We start from the raw sequence: 24,051 nt of genomic DNA, 5'->3' as shown, positions 1-24,051 counted from the left end.
AATACAGTATTGTAAAGTAAAAAATAAAATAATAATAATAATAATTTAAATAATGCAAAAGTATGTGTTCAGAAGTGAGTTTCCTATTATTTAGTTTTTCCCAATCCCATTGAAAATCTATTTATACAAAGAGAGATACATTCTTATTGAATGCATCTGTATCACATTTGTCTTTACTCACAAACCCAGCTTTAGTTGTACATTTTTTTGTTCTGATGTTTGTTCAAATATTATTTTTTGGCCTTCAGGAATTGTTAATACATTCCTCCAATACCTGGTAAGTATATTATTTGACAGATTTGTTTACATATTTTTTATATTTATTGTTGAGAACTGTAAATACATGTTTCCCATCAGTTTTTATGAAGAAATCTTGCAACTCTATCAGTTTTCTAAGTCAGCCAACTCCTCTGTTAACAGTAATATTCAGGGAATTCTTGGGATTCTTTAGACATATCATGGCTGAGAATAGCCCCCAGCCTCAGGTATGGCCCATATTCATTCCCCAGTCCTCTAGGTGATAACCGTATTATGAAGCCAGACTTCCCGGTTTTTCTTGCATTCCTGCTTTGCTTTCCCACTTCCTCATGTGTACTCCCCAGAATTCTCCCCTACTCCCAAGTGAACTGCTTACACTCACATCTTTGACTCAGTAACTACTTTGGGTGCAACGCAAACAACGACAATAGATGTTCAGCTAATATTTTTAGCTGATTGATATTAAACCAGTGATGGTGGTTTCTTCTCACAAAAGAGGGCTAAATTGGGATGTCTGCAAGTGAAGAGAACCAGTGTCAACATATGTGTTCACCTCTTTCCTATCACATCTGTTTCTGTCTTAATACAGCATATGTATCCATGGTGTCCTATAGGTAAGTTCCACGCTATGGATCAAATTTGAACTTCCGCAAATGTGTTCTATCAGGTGACACGTTGCTTGCCACATGAGCAAATGTGGTTTTCCTCAAGTGTAACCATGATCCCTTTGTTTGGAATGTTTCTTCCACTTTTCTCCACCAAGCAAAACAAACATTTTTTTAAAGGACTATTACATACCTGTAAGTCATCCGAGAGCCTTCATTCACTCGACAAACATTCGTCACTAATGTGCTCTGTCTCAGTGACACAATTAAATTTTATAGTTCATGCCTTCAGGGTATCTGCATCCCAGAACTGAAATGACACAAAGTAACTGTGGTACAGCAGAGAGTGCAAAATTCGGAGCACAATGCAGGGACAAATTGTATTTGAACAGGGTAGTTAATCACTGGGAGGAAGCATCAGGGGAAACCTGGGGTATTGATAGAGGAATATAGTTTGCAAAGATAACGACAAAGATGAAACATTCCAGGAAGATGAAACGGCTTCAGCAAAGGCTTGCAAGCTTTATTTTCCACCTCTTCCTTAGCTGTCCTAAAACAGCTTAACTTCTGTTTAATCTTACACAAGTTTTTTTTCTTTTTTCCTCAACAGTTCTATGCTTCTTTGGCCTATTGCTTAAAGAAGTATTAAGAATATACACTGTATTATATGCTATATTAAAGATTCAAAACAAATATAAGATATTCAGCACAATGCTTAGTGAACTCAGCATAATGCCTAGTGAATTTAGCATAATGCATAGTAAATATAATGATAAATATCATTATTCCTCAGATTTTATTGAAGATGTATGGAACATATTCCATACTATATATGTTGATTTTAGTTCTTCAGTCAAAATAACATAGGAAGCTCAGTCTGGTGCTCTATGAAAACCTAAGGAGTGGGATGCGATTGGGGTGGAGGGCAGATCAGAGGGAGGGGGCATATATATACTTATGGCTGAATCATATTGTTGTACTGCAGAAAGCTACAAAACCTTGTAAAAGAATTATCCTCCAATTTGAAAAAGAGACTTAAAATAATAACTGTCATTCTTTTGAAAATGAAAGTCGCTCAGTCGTGTCCAGCTCTTTGCAACCCCAGGGACATGGAATTCTCTATGTCAGAATACTGCAATGGGTAGCTGCTCCCTTCTTCAGGGGATCTTCCGAAGCCAGGGATCAAACCCAGGTCTCTGACATTGTAGGCAGATTCTTTACCAGCTGAGCTATCGGGGAAGCCCTTCTTTTAGCTGTTGCCAAACTATTTCTTACACATGTGTCTCATTCAAGCATCTACAGGAAAAAGAAGAGGAGTTATCTGTTAAGTTCTCTTACTACCCAATAGAATGCCTTGGATCCATATTTTTGAAGACTTAATAATTCCAAACATGTTTATATATAATGAATGCTTTTGTAATGAAATATCCTGTGTACAAGTTTGAAAAATTAAAGATAATCAAAACATCCCATTCATGTTGCCAAGCCTGGGAGACACAGTAAAAATGTGTTTCATCTACTTAAAAGCTGTGACTATAGCTAAGTGCTTCTAACACTTAGAGAGTGCTTCTAACACAGTAGAGCCCAAACAGACACAGAATTTGAACATTTGTTGTGGTCTAACTATCTTCCTGACCATCAAAATGCTTGCAGAGTATCACAGTCATCCATATTATTTGTGGGACAACCTCCCCACAAACATCTTTCTTTCCATATCCTTCCCAATGCTTTACCTTATCAGCACATTTCCCCCTCACCCTTGACAATAAAATATACATGAGCCGTAAAAGAAACTTTTCTCTCTGATGTTCAGACAGCAGTGATAGGAGAAAATATCACACTCAAAGATAATTTCAGAGCCACATGACTAATGCTTTGTTAAGACATTGAACACACCAGGAGCAAAATTGACACCCACTAAGAAAGTATTGGGATAGATCTTTATACTGGACACACACAAACATATCAGAAAAAGGAAAACTGTTATTTTCTCCAAATTGGAATACTGCACGATAAACACAAATTATGTAATCAAATGATCAATTTTCCTAAGAGGGTAAACAATAACAAGGAAATAATGATGGCAATGATAGCAGCTCTTCAGCAGGGTATAAAGGGGGCTGTGGGCCGAGGAGACTCAGACTCGAGAAGCTCACTTTCCTGGAAAATCACTCAGAACCTCCACCCTCTGACACCATGGTCAGCTCCTGTTGTGGCTCCGTCTGCTCTGACCAGAGCTGCGGCCGAAGTCTCTGCCAGGAGACCTGCTGCTCCCCCAGCTGCTGCCAGACCACCTGCTGCATCTCTAGCTGCTCCTGCCCCTCCTGCTGTGTTTCCAGCTGTGGTTCCAGCTGCTACAGGCCTACCTGCTGCATCTCCAGCTGCTGCAGGCCCCAGTGCTGCCAGCCTGTGTGCTGCCAGCCCACCTGCCCTCGCCCCACCTGCTGCATCTCTAGCTGCTACCGCCCCTCCAGCTGTGGGTCCAGCTGTGTCTCCAGCTGCTGCAGGCCTACTTGCTGCATCTCCAGCTGCTGCAGGCCCCAGTGTTGCCAGTCTGTGTGCTGCCAGCCCAGCTGCCCCCGCATCTCCAGCTGCTGCCGCCCCTCTTGCTGTGGCTCCAGCTGCTGCCGCCCGAGCTGCTGCCTGCGCCCAGTGTGTGGCCGGGTCTCCTGCCGCACCGCTTGCTACCGCCCCACCTGTGTCATCTCCACCTGCCCCCGCCCTGTGTGCTGTCCCTCCTCTTGCTGCTGAATCTCTGCTTTGAACATACTGCTTCCTCATTTCCTCCCTCCCCACAGTTGCAGAGCTTCTTTTTAAAATTGGAGGGTTCAAGAGGACTGATCCCTTGAACTTCATAAGCAAACACCAGACATACCGAGCCCACGTTCTAACTTCTGTCCAAACTCCCTTCCTTTCTAAATTAGATCACTCAGAATCTCATAGGAAATTACATTCTCCCAACACTCTTCCCTTTTTCTTCAGCACATCTATTTTTCATACTTAAGGAATTTGTCTCCATCACTTTTGGGGCCACTGATTTTTATCTCTCTAACATGGAATTCCAATGAATATTTTTTTGAGTACTCTTTGTTAAAGATTTTCTTATGTCTTCTTATTTCCATGAACCAAAATAAACCTCCTCCTACCAGTACTGAGAATTGAATCTGATTGTTACTCTTTCTTTTTTGTAAGGATTTCTATTTTGATCCAAAATATTTTGCCTGTACCTTCCAAACAACACACATTAATCGACCTTCAAGAGAGGTCAAAAGACATTGATCACGTCTTAGTTATGTCTAGAAAATAGATAAATCAATCATTTTCTAGTCTTTATGGGGGAAAGGGCTGAAACTGAAGTGATAGGGCATCTATGAACATAATTACAGGAGAAAAGATTTGGAGATTGAACACAATTCATGGTTTTTAACACCACCACCTTTCAGGGTTTTTTAACCTATAAAAGCATCACACAGATAGTTTAGTAAAGTCTACGCATTTTCTACTTAGGGTCACATGCAATGAGTCCTTCATCAGCATACACAGTGAAAATGTTAGTCACTCAGCTGTGTCCAACTCTATGTGACCCCAAAGACTGTAGTCCAGCAGGCTGCTCTATCCACAGAATTCTGCAGGCAAGAATACTGGAGTGGGTTGCCGTTCCGTTCTCCGTGGATATTTCTGCCCCAAGGACCAAACCCCGGTCTCCTGCACTGTGGGCAGATTCCTTATCTTCTGAGTCCCCATGGAAGCCTCTGCATATTCACTGGAGTTCTGCTTTATTTTTGTAGCCAGAGCTTCAGTAGATTTGGTTTATTATTATTATTCAGAATATTCAGTTTATTCTGCCTTATAGCGGGGCTACCTTCAGTGCCAGGCCGGTGGTATAAAGCAATGAAACAGACCTGGTGACACTTCCTAGGTATTGCTGGTGACTGTGATTTTATGTCCAAGACAAAGAAGGGACCTTTCCAGTGCCATGCTTAGATGTCTACTGAAACTCTATCCCAGCTTGATTTCTCCTGTCCACTTCTGCTCATTTCCCTTCCCTTTCCTTCTAGAAGTACTAATCCAAGAACACTTCTCAATAAACATCCTGTTTGCTATTTTTCATCTCTGGGTCTGCTTCCTAGGGAACTCATACAGTCCCCAAAAGCAATTTGTAATTCACAACAGTTAATTTGAGAGTTGGATAGACTGACTGAAATGTAGTTTTCATTTTACAGTGTATAATAAGTTGGAGCTTAAACATAAACTTGGAAAACTTACGGAACTGAATCTGTAGAGAGAACTGTGAATTTTATTTAAAGTACACATATTCTTTTCTAAGGATTTTATGTCACTTATACACCAATATCAGCTTTAGTTAAAAAAATTTATATAACACAAAAGAATGTGTTCAGAAATGAATGAATGTCCTGTTATTGGTCTTTGCCAATCCCATTCAAAACCTATTTTCACAAACAGAGATACATTCTTATTGGATGCATTTGTATGACGTTTGTCTTTATTCATTAACCCAACTTTAGTTGTACATTTTTTTTGTTCTGATGTTTATTCAATATTATATTTTGGCCTTCAGGAAATGTGAATACATTCCTCCAATACCAGATAAGTATATTATTTCACAGATTTGTTTACATATTTTTTATATTTATTGCACAGGTCTGTGAATTCATTTTTCCCACTACATTTTATGAAGAAATCTTGCTAAATGCATGGGAAATCCTTCAGTTTTCTATATCAGCCAAATTGACTGTTAACAATAATATTCAGTTGATTCTGTGGGATTTCCTGATGTACAATCATGGCAGCTAAGAGCCCCAGCCTCAGGATGTCCCCAGATTCATTCCCCAGTTACCCACGGTGGTGACCGCATTATTAACTCAGACGTTTAGGTTTTTCTCTCTTTCCTGCCTTCGTTTCCACTTCCTCATCTGTACTTCCCAGAATCGCTCCGCAAAGTGAACTACTCGCACTCACATCTTTGTCTCAATATCAACTTTGGGTGAAATTCAAACAAAGACAATGGATGTTCAGCAAATATTTTTAGCTGATTGATATTAGACCAGTGAGTGAAGTCGCTCAGTCGTGTCCAACTCTTTACGACCCCATGGACTGTAGCCTATCAGGCTGCTCTGTCCATGGGATTTTCCAGGCAAGAGTGCTGGAGTGGATTGCCATTTCCTTCTCCAGGGGATCTTCCCGACCCAGGAATCGAACCCGGGTCTCCTGCATTGTAGGCAGATGCTTTACCGTCTGAGCCACCAGGGAAGCCTGGTTAATTCTCACAAAAGAGATCTAAATTGTGATATCTGGAAGTGCGGAGAAGTGTCAACACTTATGTTCACCTTCTTTCTATCATATCTGTTTCTGCGTTACTATACCACATGTATCCATGGTGTCCTGCAAGTAGGTTCCATTCTATGAATCAAGGTTGAACTTGCACAAATGTGTTTTATCGAGTGACACGTTGCTTTTCACATAAACAAATGTGCTTTCCCTCAAGTGTAACCATGATCCCTTTGTTTGGAATATTTCTCCCACTTTTCTTGACCAGGCAAACATACATATTTTTTAAAGGAACATGACATACCATTAAGTCATCCAAAAGCCTTCGTTCACTCGACAAACATTTGTCACTAATGTGCTCTGTCTCAGTAACAAAATCAAATTTTATAGTTCATGCCTTCAGGGTGTCTGCATCACAATAGTGGAATGACAGAAAGTAACTGTGGTACAGCAGAGAGTGCAAAATTCAGAGCAAAATGCAAGGACAAATTATATTTGAACAGGGTAGTTATTCATTGGGAGGAAGCATTCAGGGGAAACCTGGGGTTTTGAGAGAGGAGTAGTAGTTTGCAAAGATAACGCCAAAAATGAAACATTCCAGGAAGATGCTTCAGCAAAGGCTTGCAAGCTTTATTTTCCACCTCTTCTTCAGCTATCCTAAAACAGCTTAACTTCTGTTTAATCTTACAGAATTTTTCCCCCTCTTAATGTTTCTATGCTTCTTGGCCTATTGCTTAAATAAGTAGTAAGAATACATACTATATCATAGCTGCATTAAAGAGTCAATACAAATAAAAGATATTCAGCACAATGCTCAGTGAACTCAGCACAATGCCTGGTAAATTTAGCATAATGCATAGCAAATACTCTACAAATGATAAATGTCATTATTCCTCACCATTTACTAAAGATGTGTGAAACTTATCCACGTACTATATACGTTGATTTTAGTTCTTCATTTAAAAATAGCCTAGGAAACTCAGCCCGGTACTCTAAGACAACCTAGAGGGGTGAAACGAGGTTGGGGTGGGAGGGCGTATCAGAGGGAAAGGATATATATATAGTTAAGGCTGAATCACATTGTTGTACTGCAGAAAGCTACACAACCTTGTAAAGGAATTATCCTCCATATAAAATATAAGACTTAAAAAATAACTGCCTTTCTTTTGAAAATGAAAGTTGTACATTCGTGTCTAGCTCTTTGCGACCCAATGGACTATACAGTCCATAGAATTCTCCAGGTCAAAATACTGAAAAGGGGGGTGGCCATTCCCTTCTCCAGGGGATCTTCCCAACCCAGGGATCAAACCCAGGTCTCCCATATTGCAGGTAGATTCTTTCCCAGATGAGCTATCGGGGAAGCCCTTCTTTTAGCTATTGCCAAACTGTTTCTTAGGCATGTGTCTCATTCAAGCATCTACAGGAAGAAGATGAACAGTTCTATGTCAAGTTCTCTTACTACCCAACAGAATGTTTTTGCTCAGTTGAAGCCTTATTAATTCCAAACATTTTTTTATATAATGAATGCTTTTGTAATGAAATTTCCTGTGTACATGTCTGACAGCTAAAAGATAAATCAAAATATCCCGTTCTGGTTGCCTGACCTGGGAGGCATAAAGCAAAAATGTGTTTCTTCCATTTAAAATCTGTGAGTACTGCTAAGTGCTTGAGACAGTGGCGTGAAATCAGGCACAGAATTTGTAACTTCCTCGTGGTTACCATTCAAGAGGCCCACAGAGGATCACATTCATCCATATCATTTGTGGGATGTCCTTCCCCCAAACAACTTGTTTTCTAATTTGTTTCCAGTGTTTAACCTCGCCAGCACTTGTTCCCCTCACCCTTGACAGCAAAATATACGTGAGTCATATAAGAAACTTTTTCTCTCTGAAGTTCAGAGAGCAGTGATAGGAGAGAATATCACATTCGAAAAATAAGTGTTGGAGTCATATGACTAATGCTTTGTAAGTACTGAACCCACCAGGAGCAAAGGTGACACCCACAACGGGAGAACTGGGACAGGGCTCTCAACTGGACACACAGGCTCTTACCAGGAAAAGGAATGGTATTGTTTTCTCCATTTTCGAATACTGAATGAGAAACACACAATTATGTAATTAAATGATGAATTTTCCTAGGAGGGTAAACAATAACAAGGAAATAATGATGTCATGATAGCAGCTCTTCAGCAGGGTATAAGGGGGTCTGTGGGCTGAGAAGACTCTCAGACTCAAGAAACTCAATTTCCTGGAAACTCACCCAGAACCTCCACCCTCTGACACCATGGTCAGCTCCTGTTGTGGCTCCGTCTGCTCTGACCAGAGCTGTGGCCGAAGTCTCTGCCAGGAGACCTGCTGCCGCCCCAGCTGCTGCCAGACCACCTGCTGCAGGACCACCTGCTACCGCCCCAGCTGTGGTGTGTCCAGCTGCTGCCGCCCCGTCTGCTGCCAGCCCACCTGCCCTCGCCCCACCTGCTGCATCTCTAGCTGCTACCGCCCCTCCTGCTGTCGGTCCAGCTGTGGTTCCAGCTGCTACAGGCCTACCGGCTGCATCTCCAGCTGCAGGCCCCAGTGCTGCCAGCCTGTGTGCTGCCAGCCCACCTGCCCTCGCCCCACCTGCTGCATCTCTAGCTGTTACCGCCCCTCCTGCTGTGGGTCCAGCTGTGGCTCCAGCTGCTGCAGGCCTACCGGCTGCATCTCCAGCTGCAGGCCCCGGTGTTGCCAGTCTGTGTGCTGCCAGCCCAGCTGCCCCCGCATCTCCAGCTGCTGCCGCCCCTCTTGCTGTGGCTCCAGCTGCTGCCGCCCGAGCTGCTGCCTGCGCCCAGTGTGTGGCCGGGTCTCCTGCCACACCACTTGCTATCGCCCCACCTGTGTCATCTCCACCTGCCCCCGCCCCGTGTGCTGTCCCTCCTCTTGCTGCTGAATCTCTGCTTTGAACATTTAAGAAGCGAATTGCCACTCTAGGTTCAATGCAGGATACAAGATGCTTGGGGCTGGTGCACTGGAATGACCCAGAGAGATGGTATGGGGAGGGAGGTGGGAGGGGGGTTCAGGATTGGGAACTCATGTACACCCGTGGCGGATTCACGCTGATGTACGCAAAACCAATACAGTATTGTAAAGCAAAATAAAGTAAAATTTAAAAATAAATAAATAAAATAATAAAAAATAAAATAAAATGTGGAGGGTTTAAGAGAGCCGGTCCATTGAATTTCATAAGCAAACATCAGACATACTGAGCCCTTGATCTAACTTCTCTCCAAACTTCCCCACTTCTAAATGAAATCACTCAGAATCTACCCAAAAATTACATTCTCCCAACACTCTTCCCTCTTTCTTCAGGACATCTCTTTTTCATACTTAAGGAATTTGTCTCCATTACTGGTATGGCCACTTGATTTTTATCTCTCTGATATGGAAATCCAATTAAGATTTTTTTGCTGTACTCTTTGGTAAAGATTTAGTTATATCTTGTTATTTCCATGAACCTAAATAAACATCTTCCTACTGGTACTGAAAATTGAATCTGATTGTTACTTTCTCTCGTTTTTTAAAGGATTTACATATTGATCCAAAGTAATTGAATTTTGCCTGCACCTGCCAAACAGCACAAATAATCAGCCTTCAAGAGGAGGTCAAGTGACGTTGACCACTGCCTAGTAATGTCAAGGAAATAGGTATATCAATCATTCTCTAGTCTTTATGGGGGAAAGGGGTGAAACTGAAGTGATAGAGCATCTCTGAATATATTAACAGGAGGAAAGATTTGGAAAGATTGAACACAATGCATCATTTTTAACAACACCAGCTTCCAGGGTTTTTTCACCTATAAAAGCATCGCATAGATAGTTGAGTTAAGTCTATGCATTTTCTACTTCGGGTCACATGCAATGAGTCCTTCGTCCACATACACAGTGAAAATGTTAGTCACTCAGCCGTGTCCAACTCTATGCAACTCCGTGGATTGTAGCCCACCAGGCTGCTCTGTCCACGGAATTCTGCAGGCAAGAGTACTGGAGTGGGTTGCCATTCCGTTCTCCAGGGGATCGTTCTGCCCCAGGAATTGAACCCAGGTCTCTTGCACTGCGGGCAGATTCTTAATCTTCTGAGCCACCATGGAAGCCCCTACAAGTATACAGTGGAGTTTTGCTTTATTCTGGTAGCCAGAGCTTCAGTAGGTTTGGTTTATTATTATTATTATTCAGAATATTCAGTTTATTCTGCCTTATAGTGGGAGAAGGCAATGGCAACCCACTCCAGTACTCTTGCCTGGAAAACCCCATGGATGGAGGAGCCTGGTAGGCTGTGATCCATGGGGTCGCTAAGAGTTGGGCACGACTTGAGGGACTTCACTTTCACTTTTCACTTTCATGCACTGGAGAAGGAAATGGCAACCCACTCCAGTATTCTTGCCTGGAGAATCCCAGGGACGGAGGAGCCTAGGGGGCTGCCGTCTATGGGGTCACACAGAGTCGGATGTGACTGAAGCGACTTAGCAGCAGCAGCAACATAGTGGGGCTACCTTCAGTGCCAGGCAGGTGATATAAATGAATGAAACGGACCTGGTGACAGTTTCTAGGTATTCCTGGTGACTGTGAGTTTATGTCGAACAGTAAAAAGGACCTTTCCAGTGCCATGCTTAGATGTCCACTGAAACTCTATCCCAGCTTAATTTCCCCAGCTGTCCACTTTTGCTCACTTCCCTTCCCTTTCCTCCTAGAAGTACTAATCCCAAATACACTTCTTGATAAATATCCTTTTGCTAATTTTCATACCGAGGTCTGCTTCCTAGGAAACTCAAACAGTCCCCAAAAGCAATTTGTAATCCACTATAGTTAATTTGAGACCTGGGAAGACTGACTGAAATGTAGTTTTCATCTTTAGGTGTATAGTAAGTAGAAGCTTAATCATACTCTGAGACAACTTATGGAAATAAATCTGTAGAGAGGACTGTGAATTTTATCTAAAGTACATTTATTCTTTTCTAAGGATTTTATGTCACTTATACACAGACACATGCTTTTTTAAAAGAAAATGAATAACACAAAGAATGTGATCAAAATGAGTTGCCCATCATTTAGTCTTTGCCAATCCCATTCAAAACCAATTTTTACAAATGGAGATACATTCTTATTGAACATATTTGTATAACATCTATATCTTTATTCACAAACCCAGGTTTAGTTGTACATTTTTTTCTGAAATTTATTCAAATATTATTGTTTTGCCTTCAGGCGATGTTGATACATTCCTCCAATACTTGGTAAGTATATTATTTGACAGATTTGTTAATATATATTTTATATTTATTGTTGAGAATTGTGAATACATTTTTCAGATTAGATTTTATGAAGAAATATTGCTAAGTGCATAAAAAATCTATCAGTGTTCTAAGCCAGTCAACTTCACTGTTAACAATAATATTCAGATAATGTTATCTGAATAAATATTCGGATCAGATAACTCAGATAATAAGATTCTTTGGGATTTTCTAGACATGTAATCATGGCGGTAAATAGCCCCCAGCCTCAGGTATGTCCCCAGATTCATTCCTCAGTTACCCACAGTGGTAACCGCATTATTAACCCTGACTTAAGGGTTTTTCTTTCATTCCTGCCTGGCTTTCTCATTTCCTCATGTGTACTTCCCAGAATCCCCAAGCCCACCCCCCAAGTGAATTACTTGCACTCACATTTATGCTTCAGTATCTATTTTGAGTGCAACTGAAACAGGAAACAGATGTTCAGCAAATATTTTTTTTTTTGATTGATAGTAAACCAGTGGTGGTGGTTACTTCTCAAAAAAGAGAGCTAAACTGGGATGTCTGGAAGTGAAGAGAACTAGTTTCAGCATTTGTATTCACCTCCTTTCTATCATATCAGTTTCTGTGTTAATACAGCGTATGTATCCATGGTGTCCTATAAGTAAGTTCCATTTTATGGATCAAATTTGAACTTCCACTAGTGCGTTTTATCTGGTGACACGCTGTTTGCCACATAAACAAATATGGTTTTCCTCAAATGTAACCATGATCCCTTTGTTTGGAATGCTTCTCCCACTTTTCACTGCCAGGCAAATGAGGAATAATTTTTAAAGTTCCATTACCTACCCATAAGTCATACAAAAGCCTTCATTTGCTCGATAAACATTTGTCACTAATGGGCTCTATCCCAGTAACACAATTAAATTTTATAGTTCATGCCCTCAGGGTGGTCTGCATTGCCATAGTGGAATGATAGAAGGTAACTGTAGGACAGCAGAGAGAGCAAAATTTGGAGCACAATGCAGGGACAAATTGTATTTGTACAGGGTAGTTAGTCATTGGGAGGAAGCATTCAGGGAAACCTGAATTTGCTGTACAAAGAGTACACCCAAATATCTTAATTGGATTTCCATGTCAGAGAGATAAAATCGGTGGCCCCACAAGTGATGGAGACAATTCCTAAAGCATGAAAAACATATGTCCTAAAAAAATAGGGAAGAGTATTTCTCTGTATTGACAGACAAATAGTAGTTTGCAAAGATAATGATAATGATAAAGATGAAACATCCCAGGAAGATGAAATGGCTTCAGCAAAGGCTTACAAGCTCTATTTCCACCTCTTCCTCAGCTGTCCTAAAACAGCTTGCTGCTGCTGCTGCTGCTCTGCGATCCCAGAGAAGGCAGCCCACCAGGCTCCTCCATCCCTGGGATTCTCCAGGCAAGAACACTGGAGTGGGTTGCCATTTCCTTCTCCAATGCATGAAACTGAAAAGCGAAAGTGAAGTCGTGTCCGGCCCTCAGCAATCCCATGGACTGCAGCCTACCAGGCTCCTACGTCCATGGGATTTGCCAGGCAGGAATACTGGAGTGGGGTGCTATTGCCTTAACTGCTGTTTAATCTTACAGATTTTTTTTCTGCTCCTCTTAATGTTTCTATGCTTCCTTAGACTATTTCTTAAAGAAGGAGTAAGAATACACACTATACTATATGCTGTAGTAAGATTCAAAACAAAGATAAGATATTCAGCACAATGCTCAGTGAACTCAGCACAATGCCTGGTAAAATTAGCATAATCCACAGTAAATACTCTACAAAGGATAAGTATCATTATTCCTCACCTTTTATTGAAGATGTATTAAACTTATCCACATACTATATATGTTGATTTTAGTTCTTCATTTAAAAACAGCATAGGAAACTCAGTCTGGTGCTCTATGACAACCTAGGGGGTGAGATAGGATTGGTGTTTGAGGGCAGCTCAGATGGAGAGGACATATATATATATATACTTATGGCTGAATCACATTGTTGTACTGCAGAAACCTACTCAATCTTGTAAAGGAATTATCCTCCATTTAAAAAATAAAGACTTAAATAACTGCCATTCTTTTGAAAATGAAAGTCACTCAGTTGAGTCCAGCTTTTTGCGACCCAATGGACGATACAGTCCATGGAGTTCTCCAGGTCAGAATACTGGAATGAGGGGCCTTTCCCTTCTCCTGGGGATCTTCCCAACCCAGGGTTTGAACCCAGGTCTCCCACGTTGCAGGCAGATTCTTTCCCAGCTGAGCTATCAGGGAAGACCTTAGTTTAACTATTGCCAAACTGTTTCTTATACGTGTCTCATACGAGCATCTACAGGAAAAAGATGAGGAGTCAAGTTCTCTTATACCCAACAGAATTCTTGGATCCATATTTTTGAAGGCTTAATAATGCCAAACATGTTTGTAATTAACGAATGCTTCTGTAATGAAATACCTGTGTACGTGTCTGACAACTAAAAGATAAATCAAAACAACCCATTCTGATTGCCTAGCCTGGGAGACATACAGCAAAAATGTGTTTCTTCTATTTAAAAGCTATGAGTATTGTTAAGTGCTTGAGACAGTGGTGTGAAATCAGACACAGAAGTTGAAAATTCCTTGTAGTCTACCTATCTTCCTGACCATCCAAAACGCCCACTTAGGATCACATTCATCCATATTATTTGTGGGACACCCTCCCCAAACATCTTTTCTTTCTAATTCCTTTCCAGTGTTTCACCTGACCAGCACTTGTTCCCCTCACCCTCGACAACAAAATATGCATGAGCTGTATAAGAAACTTTTCTCTCTGAAGTTCAGAGAGCAGTGATAAAAGAGAATATCACATTCAAAAAAAAAAAAGATGCTAGATTCAGATGATAAAAGCTTTGTGAGACATTGAACCAATCAGTAGAAAAGGTGATACCCAAAGGAAGAACTGGGACAGGGCTTTCAATTGGACACACAGGCACTTACCAGGAAAAGGAAAGGTATTGTTTTCTCCATTTTGGACTACTGCATGAGAAACACACAATTATGCAATTAAATGTCAATATTCCTAGGGGGTTAAACAATAACAAGGAAATAATGATGTCATGATAGCAGCTCTTCAGCAGGGTATAAAGGGACCGCGGGCCAAGAAGAGTCTCAGACTCAAGAAACTCACTTTCCTAGAAACTCACCCAGAACCTCCACCCTCTGACACCATGGTCAGCTCCTGTTGTGGCTCCGTCTGCTCTGACCAGAGCTGCGGCCGAAGTCTCTGCCAGGAGACCTGCTACCGCCCCAGCTGCTGCCAGACCACCTGCTGCAGGACCACCTGCTACCGCCCCAGCTGTGGTGTGTCCAGCTGCTGCCGCCCCGTCTGCTGCCAGCCCACCTGCCCTCGCCCCACCTGCTGCATCTCTAGCTGCTACCGCCCCTCCTGCTGTGTTTCCAGCTGTGGTTCCAGCTGCTACAGGCCTACCAGCTGCATCTCCAGCTGTAGGCCCCAGTGCTGCAAGCCTGTGTGCTGCCAGCCCACCTGCCCTCCCCCTACCTGCTACATCTCTAGCTGCTACCGCCCCTCCAGCTGTGGGTCCAGCTGTGGCTCCAGCTGCTACAGGCCTACCGGCTGCATCTCCAGGGGCTGCAGGCCCCGGTGTTGCCAGTCTGTGTGCTGCCAGCCCAGCTGCCCCCGCATCTCCAGCTGCTGCCGCCCCTCTTGCTGTGGCTCCAGCTGCTGCCGCCCGAGCTGCTGCCTGCGCCCAGTGTGTGGCCGGGTCTCCTGCCACACCACTTGCTATCGCCCCACCTGTGTCATCTCCACCTGCCCCCGCCCCGTGTGCTGTCCCTCCTCTTGCTGCTGAATCTCTGCTTTGAACATACTGCTTCCTCATTTCCTCCCTCCCCACAATTGCAGAGCTCTTTTTAAAATGTGGAGGGTTCTAGAGAACTGGTCCCTTGAATTTCATAAGCAAACATCAGGCATACTGAGCCCATATTCAACTTCTGTCCAAATCCCTCCCTTCTAAATGAGACCACTCAGAATGTTCAAGAAAATTACGTTCTCCCAACACTCTTCCCTATTTTTTAGGACATACGTTCTTCATGCTTTAGGAATTGTCTCCATCACTTGTGGGGCCACCGATTTTTCTCTCTCTGACATGGAAATCCAATTAAGATTTTTTGGTGTACTCTTTGTTAAAGATTTTGTTATGTCTTGTTATTTCCAAGAACCTAAATAAACGTCCTCCTAGTGACACTGAAATTGAATTTGATTGTTACTCTCTTTTTTAAGTATTTACATTTCATTCCAAAGTAATTGTATTTTGCCTGTACTGCCAAACAGCACAAATTAATCAACCTTCAAGAGAGGTCAAATAACACTGATCACTATTAGTTATGTTTAGAAAATAGATAAATAATCATGTTCTAGTCTTTCTGGGGCAAAAGGGTGAAACTGTAGTGATAAAGCATCTATGAATATAATGACAGGAGGAACGTTTTGGAAAGAATGAACGCAATTCATGATTTTTAACAACACCACCTTTCAGGGTTTTTTCCACCCATAAAAGCAGTGGATAGATAGTTTAGTAAAGTCTATATATTTTCTGCTTCGGGTCCATGCCATGAGTCCTTCGTCCACATACACAGTGAAAATGTTAGTCACTCAGCTGGCTCTAACTCTATGCGACCCCGTGGATTGTAGCCCAGCAGGCTCCTCTGTCCACAGAATTCTGCAGGCAAGAATACTGGAATGGGTTGCCATTCCATTCTCCAGGGGATCTTTCTGCCCCAGGGGTTGAACCCAGGTCTCCTGCATTGCCGACAGATTCTTTATCTTCTGAGCCACAATGGAAGCCCCTAGATACACAGTGGAGTTCTGTTTTATTTTTGTAGCCAGAGCTTCAATAGATTTGATTTGTTATTATTATTCAGAATATTCAGTTTATTCTGCCTTATAGAGGGGCTACCTTCAGTGTCAAGCAGGGGATATAAATGATTGAAACAGACTTATGACAGTTCCTAGATATTGCTGGAACGTGTGATTTTATGTCCAAGAGAAAAAAGGGACCTTTCCAATGCCATGCTTAGATGTCCACTGAAACTTTTTCCTAGATTGATTTCTCCAGCTGTCCACTTCTGCTCACTTCCCTTCTCTTTCCTTCTAGAACTGCTAATCTCACGAGCACTTCTCAATCAAAACCCTGTGTGCATATTTCAATCTCTGGGTCTGCTTCCTAGGGAACTCAAACAGTCCCCCAAAGCAACTGGTATTTCACAATAATTAATCTGAGAGCTGGAAAGACTGCCTGAAATGTAGTTTTCATCTTTTAGTGTATAATATGTACGAGCTTAAACATAAACATAGAAAGCTTATGAAACTGAATCTGTAGAGAGAACTGTGAATTTTATCTAAATTACATATATTCTTTTCTAAAAGTTTTATGTCACTTATACATAAACACATGGCTTTTTAAAAATTTAAATAAACAGAAGAATGTGGTCAAAATTTAGTTTCCTATCATTAGGCTTTGGCAATCCCATTCAAAACCTAGTTTTAAAACATAGATACATTCTTACTGAATGCATTTGCATGACATTTATGTCTTTATTCACTAACAAGCTTTAGCTATACATTTTTTTGTTGTGATGTTTACTCAAATATTTTTTGGCCTTCAAGAAATGTTAATACATTCCTCCAATACCAGGTAAGTATATTATTTTACAGATTTATTTACATATTTTTATATTTATTGCTCAGATCTGTGAATTCATTTTCCCATTACATTTTATGAGTAAATCCTGCTAAATGCGTAGGAAATCCATCAGTTTTCTATATCAGCCAACTTCACTGTTGACAATAATATTCAGTTGATTCTGTGGGATTTTCTAGACATACAATCATGGCGGCTAATAGCCCCCAGCCTCAGGTATGTCGCCAGATTTATTCCGCAGTTACCCACAATGTAACCGCATTATTATAGACGTATGGGTTTTTCTTTCATCCCTGCCTTGCTTTCCCACTTCCTCAGGTGTACTTCCCAGAATTGCCCCCCAAAGTAAACTACTTGCACTCACATCTTTGTCTCAATATATACTTTTAAACCAGGGATGGTGGCTAATTCTCACAAAAGAGAGCTAAATTGGGATGTCTGGAAGTGAAGAGAACCAGTATCAATATATATGTATTCACCTCCTTTCTATCATATCTGTTTCTGTGTTAATACAGTATATGTATCCACGGTGTCCTGTAACCATGATCCTTTTGTTTGGAATGTTTCTCCCACTTTTCTCCACCAGGCAAAACAGACATATTTTTTTAAAGGACCATTACATACCCTTAATTTATCCAAAAGCCTTCATTCACTCGACAAACATTTGTCACTAATGTGCTCTGTCCCAGAAACAAAATTAAATTTTATAGTTCATGCCCTCAGGGTGTCTACATTGCAGAGAGTGCAAAATTCGGAGCACAATGCAGGGACAAATTGTATTTGTACAGGGTAGTTAATCATTCGGAGGAAGCATACAGGGGAATCCTGGGTTTTGAGAGAGGAATAGAAGTTTGCAGAGATAACGACAAAGATGAAACATGGAATGAAGCGGCTTCAGCAAAGGCTTGCAAGCTTTATTTTTCACCCCTTCCTCAGCTGTCCTAAAACAGCTTAACTTCTGTTTAATGTTACAGAAGCGTTTTTTTTTTCCTGTTAACGTTTCTATGCTTCTTTGACCTATTGCTTAAAGAAGTAATAAGAAAACACACTATATTCTATGCTGCATTAAAGATTCAAAACAAATATAAGATATTCAGCACAATGCTCAGTGAACTCATCACAGTGTCTAGTGAATTTAGACTAATGAATAGTAAATATTTCCCAAATGATAAATATTATTATTCCTCACCTTTTATTGAAGATGTGTGGGACTTTTCCACATACTATATATGTCGATTTTAGTTCTTCAGTTAAAAATAACATAGGAAGCTCAGTCCTATGCTCTGTCACAACCGAGAGGGGTGGGATGTGATTGGAGTGGGAGGGCAGATCAGAGGGAGAGGATATATATATACTTATGGCTGAATCATATTGTTGTACTGCAGAAAGCTACAAAACCTTGTAAAGGAATTATCCTCCAATTAAAAAATAAAGACTTAAAAAAATAACTGTCATTCTTTTGAAAATGAAAGTCGCTCAGTCATGTCCAGCTCTTTGTGACCCCATGGACTATACAGTGCACGGAATTATCCTGGTTAGAATACAGGCATGGGTAATTGTTCGCTTCTCCAGGGGATCTTCCCAACCCAGGAATCGAATCCAGGTCTCCCACATTGCAGGCGGATTTTTTCCCAGCTGAGCTATTGGGAAGCCCTTCTTTTAACTATTGCCAATCTCTTTTTAATGCATGTGTCTCATTCAAGCATACACAGGAAAAAATAAGGAGTTATCTGTCAAGTTCTCTTACTACCCAACAGAGTGTCTTGGATCCATATTATTGAAGGCTTAATAATTCCAAACATGTTTATATATAATGAATTCTTTTGTAATGAAATATCCTGTGTACAAGCCTGACAACTAAAAGATAAATCAAAATATCCCATTCTGGTTGCCTAGCCTGGGAGACTAGCTTGGGGAAAATGTGTTTCTTCTATTTAAAAGCTGTGAGTACTGTTAGCAGTGCTTGAGACAGTGGAATGAAATCAGACACAGAATTTGAAACTTCCTTGTAGCGTTAACTATCTTTCTCACCATTAAAGATGCCCACATAGGATCACATTCATCCATATAATATGTGGGACACCCTGCCCCCAAACATCTTTCTAATTCCTTTTCATGTTTAACCTCGCCAGCACTTGTTCCCCTCACCCTTGACAACAAAATATACATGAGTCATATAAGAAACTTTTTCTCTCTGAAGTTCAGAGAGCAGTGATAGGAGAGAATATCACATTCAAAAAACAAGTGTTAGAGTCATACGACTAATGCTTTGCAAGCATTGAACCAACCAGAAGTAAGGGTGACACCCACTAGGGAAGAACTAGGACAGGGCTTTCAATTGGACACACAGGCGCTTACCAGGAAAAGGAAAGGTTTCTCCATTTTCGAATACTGAATACACACAATTATGCAATTAAATGATCAATTTTCCTAAGAGGGTAAACAATAACAAGGAAATGATGTCATGATAGCAGCTCTTCTGCAGGGTATAAAGGGGGCTGCGGGCGGAGGAGACACTGAGACTCAAGAAACTCACTTTCCTGGAAACTCACCCAGAACCTCCACCCTCTGACACCATGGTCAGCTCCTGTTGTGGCTCCGTCTGCTCTGACCAGAGCTGCGGCCGAAGTCTCTGCCAGGAGACCTGCTGCCGCCCCAGCTGCTGCCAGACCACCTGCTGCAGGACCACCTGCTACCGCCCCAGCTGTGGTGTGTCCAGCTGCTGCCGCCCCGTCTGCTGCCAGCCCACCTGCCCTCGCCCCACCTGCTGCATCTCTAGCTGCTCCCGCCCCTCCTGCTGTGTTACCAGCTGTGGTTCCAGCTGCTACAGGCCTACCTGCTGCATCTCCAGCTGCAGGCCCCAGTGCTGCCAGACTGTGTGCTACCAGCCCACCTGTCCTCGCCCCACCTGCTGCATCTCTAGCTGCTACCGCCCCTCCTGCTGTGGCTCCAGCTGTGACTCCAGCTGCTGCAGGCCTACCTGCTGCATCTCCAGCTGCAGGCCCCAGTGCTGCCAGCCTGTGTGCTACCAGCCCACCTGCCCTCGCCCCACCTGCTGCATCTCTAGCTGCTACCGCCCCTCCAGCTGTGGGTCCAGCTGTGGCTCCAGCTGCTGCAGGCCTACCTGCTGCATCTCCAGCTGCAGGCCCCGGTGCTGCCAGTCTGTGTGCTGCCAGCCCAGCTGCCCCCGTATCTCCAGCTGCTGCCGCCCCTCTTGCTATAGCTCCAGCTGCTGCCGCCCGAGCTGCTGCCTGCGCCCAGTGTGCGGCCGGGTCTCCTGCCACACCACTTGCTATCGCCCCACCTGTGTCATCTCCACCTGCCCCCGCCCTGTGTGCTGTCCCTCCTCTTGCTGCTGAATCTCTGCTTTGAACATACTGCTTCCTCATTTCCTCCCTCCCCACGGTTGCAGAGCTTCTTTTTAACATGTGGAGGGTTCAAGAGAACTGGCCCCTTGAATTTCATAAACAAATACTAGACATACTGAGCCATGTTCTATCTTCTCTCCAAAGTCCCTCCCATACAAATGAGATCACTCAGAATCTCCCAGGAAATTACAATTTCTAAACACTCCTCCCTTTTTCTTCAGGACATTTCTTAATGATGCTTAAGGAATTTGTCTCCATCACTTGTGGGTCCACCGATTTTTATCTCTGATATGGAAATACAACAAAGATTTTTTGGTGTACTCTTTGGTAAAGATTTTCTTATGTCCTGTTATTTCCACGAACCTAAATAAAGGTCCCCCTACTGGCACTGAAATTTAAATCTGATTGTTACTCTCTTTTTTTTAAAAAGGGTTTACATTTCGATCCAAAGTCATTGAATTTTGCCTGCACCTGCCAAACAGCACAAATTTATCAACCTTCAAGAGAGGTCAAATGACACTGATCACTACTAGTTATGTCTAGAATATAGACATATTAACTATACATTAATATAATGATTAATAAAAGGGGTGAAACTGAAGCAATAGAGCATCTGTGAATATAATAACATGAGAAAAGATTTAGAAAGATTGAACACAATTCATGATTTTTAACAACACCAGCTTTCAAGGTTTTTTCACCTATAAGGCAGTGGATAGATAGCTTAGTAAAGTCTATGTATTTTCTACATTGGGTCACATACAATGAGACTTTCGTCCACTTACACAGTGAAAATGTTAGTCACTCAACTGGCTCTAACTCTATGCGACCCCGTGGATTGTAGCCCCGCAGGCTCCTCTGTCCACAGAATTTTGCAGGCAAGAACGCTGGAGTGGGTTGCCATTCCATTCTCCAGGGGATCTTTCTGCCCCAGGGATCAAACCCATGTCTCTTGCACTGAGGGCAGATTCTTTATCTTCTGAGCCAACATGGAAGCTCCTACAGGTATACAGTGGAGTTCTGTTTTATTCTGGTAGCCAGGGCTTCAGCAGATTTGGTTTATTATTGTTATTACTACTATTCAGAATATTCAGTTTATTCTGACTTATAGTAGGGCTACCTTCAGTGCCCAGCAGGTGGTATAAAGCAGTGAAACAGACTTGGTGACAGTTCCTTGGTATTGCTGGTGACTGTGATTTTACATCCAACAACAAAAAAAAGGGACCTTTCCAGCGCCACGCTTAGATGTCCACTGAAACTCTATCCCAGCTTGATTTCTCCAGCTGTCCACTTCTGCTCACTTCCCTTCTCTTTCCTCCTAGAAGTACTAGTCCCAAGAGCACTTCTCGATAAATACCGTTTGCTAATTTTCACCTCTGTGTCTGCTTCCTAGGGAACTCAGACAGTCCTGAAAAGCAATTTGTAGTTAACAACAGTTAATCTGAGATCTGGAAAGACTGCCTAAAGTGTAGTTTTCATATTTTAGTGTATAGTAAGTAGAAGCTTAACATAATCCAAGAAAATTTATGGAAATGAATCCATAGAGAGAACTGTGAATTTTATCTAAAGTACTTTTATTATTTTCTAAGGAATTTATGTCGCTTATACACACACATGCTTTTTCAAAAATTTTGAATAACACTAAAGAATGATCAAAATACTTGCCCATCATTTGTCTTTGCCAATCCCATTCAAAACCAATTCTTATTGAATCCTTTTGTATGACATGTCTTTATTCAGAAACCCAGCTTTATTTGTACATTTTTTTGTTCTGATGTTTATTCAAATATTATTTTTTGGCTTTCAGGCAATGTTAATACATTCCTCCAATACCTGGTAAGTATATTATTTGACAGATTTGTTTACATATTTTTATATTCATGCTGAGAACTGTGAATGCATATTTCCCATTAGATTTATGAAGAAATATTGCTAAGTGCATAAGAAATCTATCAGTGTTCTGAGCCAGTCAACTTCACTGTTAACAAGAATATTCAGGTGATTCTTTGGGATTTTCTAGACGTATAATCATGGTAGGGAATAGCCCCCAGCCTCAGGTATGTCCCCGGAATCATTCCTCAGTTACCCACAGTGGCAACCTCATTATTAACACAGACTTATGGGTTTTTCTTTCTCCTGCCTTGCTTTCTCATTTCCTCATGTGTACTTCCCAGAATCCACCCCCACCGTGCCCCCCTCCCCGCCCCCTTACCCCCCCAAGTGAACCACTTGCACTCACATTTATGTTTCAATATCTATTTGGGGTGCAATTGAAACAAAGACAATAGATGTTCAGCAAATATGTTTTGTTGATTGATATTAAACTAGTGGTGGTGGTTACTTCTCCCAAAAGAGAGCTAAATTGGGATGTCTGCAAGTGAAGAAAACCAGAGTCAACACTTGTGTTCTCCTCCTTTCTATCACATCTGTTTCTTTGTTAATACAGTATATGTATCCATGGTGTCTTAAAGGTATGTGTGATTCTATGGATCAAAGTTGAACTTCTACAAATGTGTTTTATCAGGTGACATGAAGCTTGCCACATAAACAAATATGGTTATCCTAAGGTGTAACCATGATCCCATTGATTGGAATGTTTCTTCCACTTTTCTCTACCAGGCAAAATAGACATTTTTTTTTAATTTTTTAAAAATTTTTACTTTATTTTACTTTACAATACTGTATTGGTTTTGCCATACATTGACATGAATCCACCACGGGTGTACATGCGATCCGAAACATGAACCTCCCTCCCACCTCCCTCCCCACAACATCCCTCTGGGTCATCCCTGTGCACCAGCCCCAAGCATGCTGTATCCTGCATTGGACATAGACTGGTGATTCAATTCTTACATGATAGTATACATGTTTCAGCTATTCTCCCAAATCATCCCACCCTCTCCCTCTCCCTCTGAGTCATATTTTTTAAAGGACCATTATATACCTGTAAGTCATCCAAAAGCCTTCATTCACTCGACAAACATTTGTCACTAATGCGCTCTGTCCCAGTAGCAAAAACAAATTTTATAGTTCATGCCTTCAGGGCGTCTGCATAACAATAGTTGAATGACAGAAAGCAACTGTGGTTCAGCAGAGAGTGCAAAAAACAGAGCACAATGCAGGGACAAATTGTATTTGAACAGGGTAGTTAATCACTGGAGGAAGCAAGTAGGGTAAACCTGGGGTTTTGAGAGAAATAGGAGTTTGCAAAGATAACGACAAAGATGAAACATTCCAGGAAGAGGACATGGCTTCAGCAAAGGCTTGCAAGCTTTATTTTTGACCTCTTCCTCAGCTGTCCTAAACAGCTTAACTTCTGTTTAATCTTACACAATTTTTTTTTTCCCTCTTAATGTTTCTATGCTTCTTTGGCCTATTGCTTAATGTATGGCAAAACCAATACAGTATTGCAAAGTAAAATAAATTAAAAATTAAAATTAAAAAAAAAAAGAAGTAGTAAGAATACACACTATATTATATTTTGCATTAAAGATTCAAAATAAATATAAGATATTCAGTGCAATGCTCAGTGAACTGAACACAATG

The 24,051-nt window shown here is 41.6% G+C and overlaps 4 protein-coding genes across 14 annotated transcripts; all 4 read left to right on the top strand.

Moving 5' to 3' along the window:
• Positions 1–3,059: 3,059 nt before the first annotated feature.
• On the top strand, positions 3,060–3,614 carry LOC138414723 (keratin-associated protein 4-7-like). The gene has a single exon (XM_069542474.1). The coding sequence runs from the start codon at positions 3,060–3,062 to the stop codon at positions 3,612–3,614; it is 555 nt and encodes a 184-aa protein (XP_069398575.1).
• Positions 3,615–8,435: 4,821 nt separating this feature from the next.
• On the top strand, positions 8,436–9,074 carry LOC138414722 (keratin-associated protein 4-7-like). Of its 2 annotated transcripts, XM_069542473.1 has the most exons (2): positions 8,436–8,610; positions 8,710–9,074. In XM_069542473.1, the coding sequence occupies exons 1-2, from the start codon at positions 8,436–8,438 to the stop codon at positions 9,072–9,074; spliced, it is 540 nt and encodes a 179-aa protein (XP_069398574.1). The 2 variants fall into 2 exon arrangements, with proteins under 2 accessions (XP_069398574.1, XP_069398573.1); XM_069542472.1 differs by having other exon boundaries at positions 8,436–9,074.
• A 5,570-nt stretch (positions 9,075–14,644) lies between these two features.
• Positions 14,645–15,286, top strand: LOC138414721 (keratin-associated protein 4-7-like). Of its 3 annotated transcripts, none has more exons than XM_069542471.1 (2): positions 14,645–14,849; positions 15,066–15,286. In XM_069542471.1, the coding sequence occupies exons 1-2, from the start codon at positions 14,645–14,647 to the stop codon at positions 15,284–15,286; spliced, it is 426 nt and encodes a 141-aa protein (XP_069398572.1). The 3 variants fall into 3 exon arrangements, with proteins under 3 accessions (XP_069398572.1, XP_069398571.1, XP_069398569.1); XM_069542470.1 differs by having other exon boundaries at positions 14,645–14,955; positions 15,073–15,286; XM_069542468.1 differs by having other exon boundaries at positions 14,645–15,286.
• A 4,427-nt stretch (positions 15,287–19,713) lies between these two features.
• On the top strand, positions 19,714–20,496 carry LOC138414720 (keratin-associated protein 4-7-like). 8 transcript variants are annotated; one of them, XM_069542466.1, is made up of 3 exons: positions 19,714–19,850; positions 19,989–20,159; positions 20,247–20,496. In XM_069542466.1, exons 1-3 carry the CDS (start codon positions 19,714–19,716, stop codon positions 20,494–20,496), a joined length of 558 nt encoding a protein of 185 aa, XP_069398567.1. The 8 variants fall into 8 exon arrangements, with proteins under 8 accessions (XP_069398567.1, XP_069398568.1, XP_069398562.1 ...); XM_069542467.1 differs by having other exon boundaries at positions 19,714–20,000; XM_069542461.1 differs by having other exon boundaries at positions 19,714–20,015; positions 20,061–20,496.
• The last annotated feature ends 3,555 nt before the right edge of the window (positions 20,497–24,051 follow it).

This window comes from Ovis canadensis, chromosome 11, assembly GCF_042477335.2.
Source record: "Ovis canadensis isolate MfBH-ARS-UI-01 breed Bighorn chromosome 11, ARS-UI_OviCan_v2, whole genome shotgun sequence".
Lineage (NCBI taxonomy): Eukaryota > Metazoa > Chordata > Mammalia > Artiodactyla > Bovidae > Ovis > Ovis canadensis.
The sequence above is the reverse complement of the archived record's forward strand: the minus strand, read 5'-3'. Positions and strand labels throughout refer to the sequence as shown.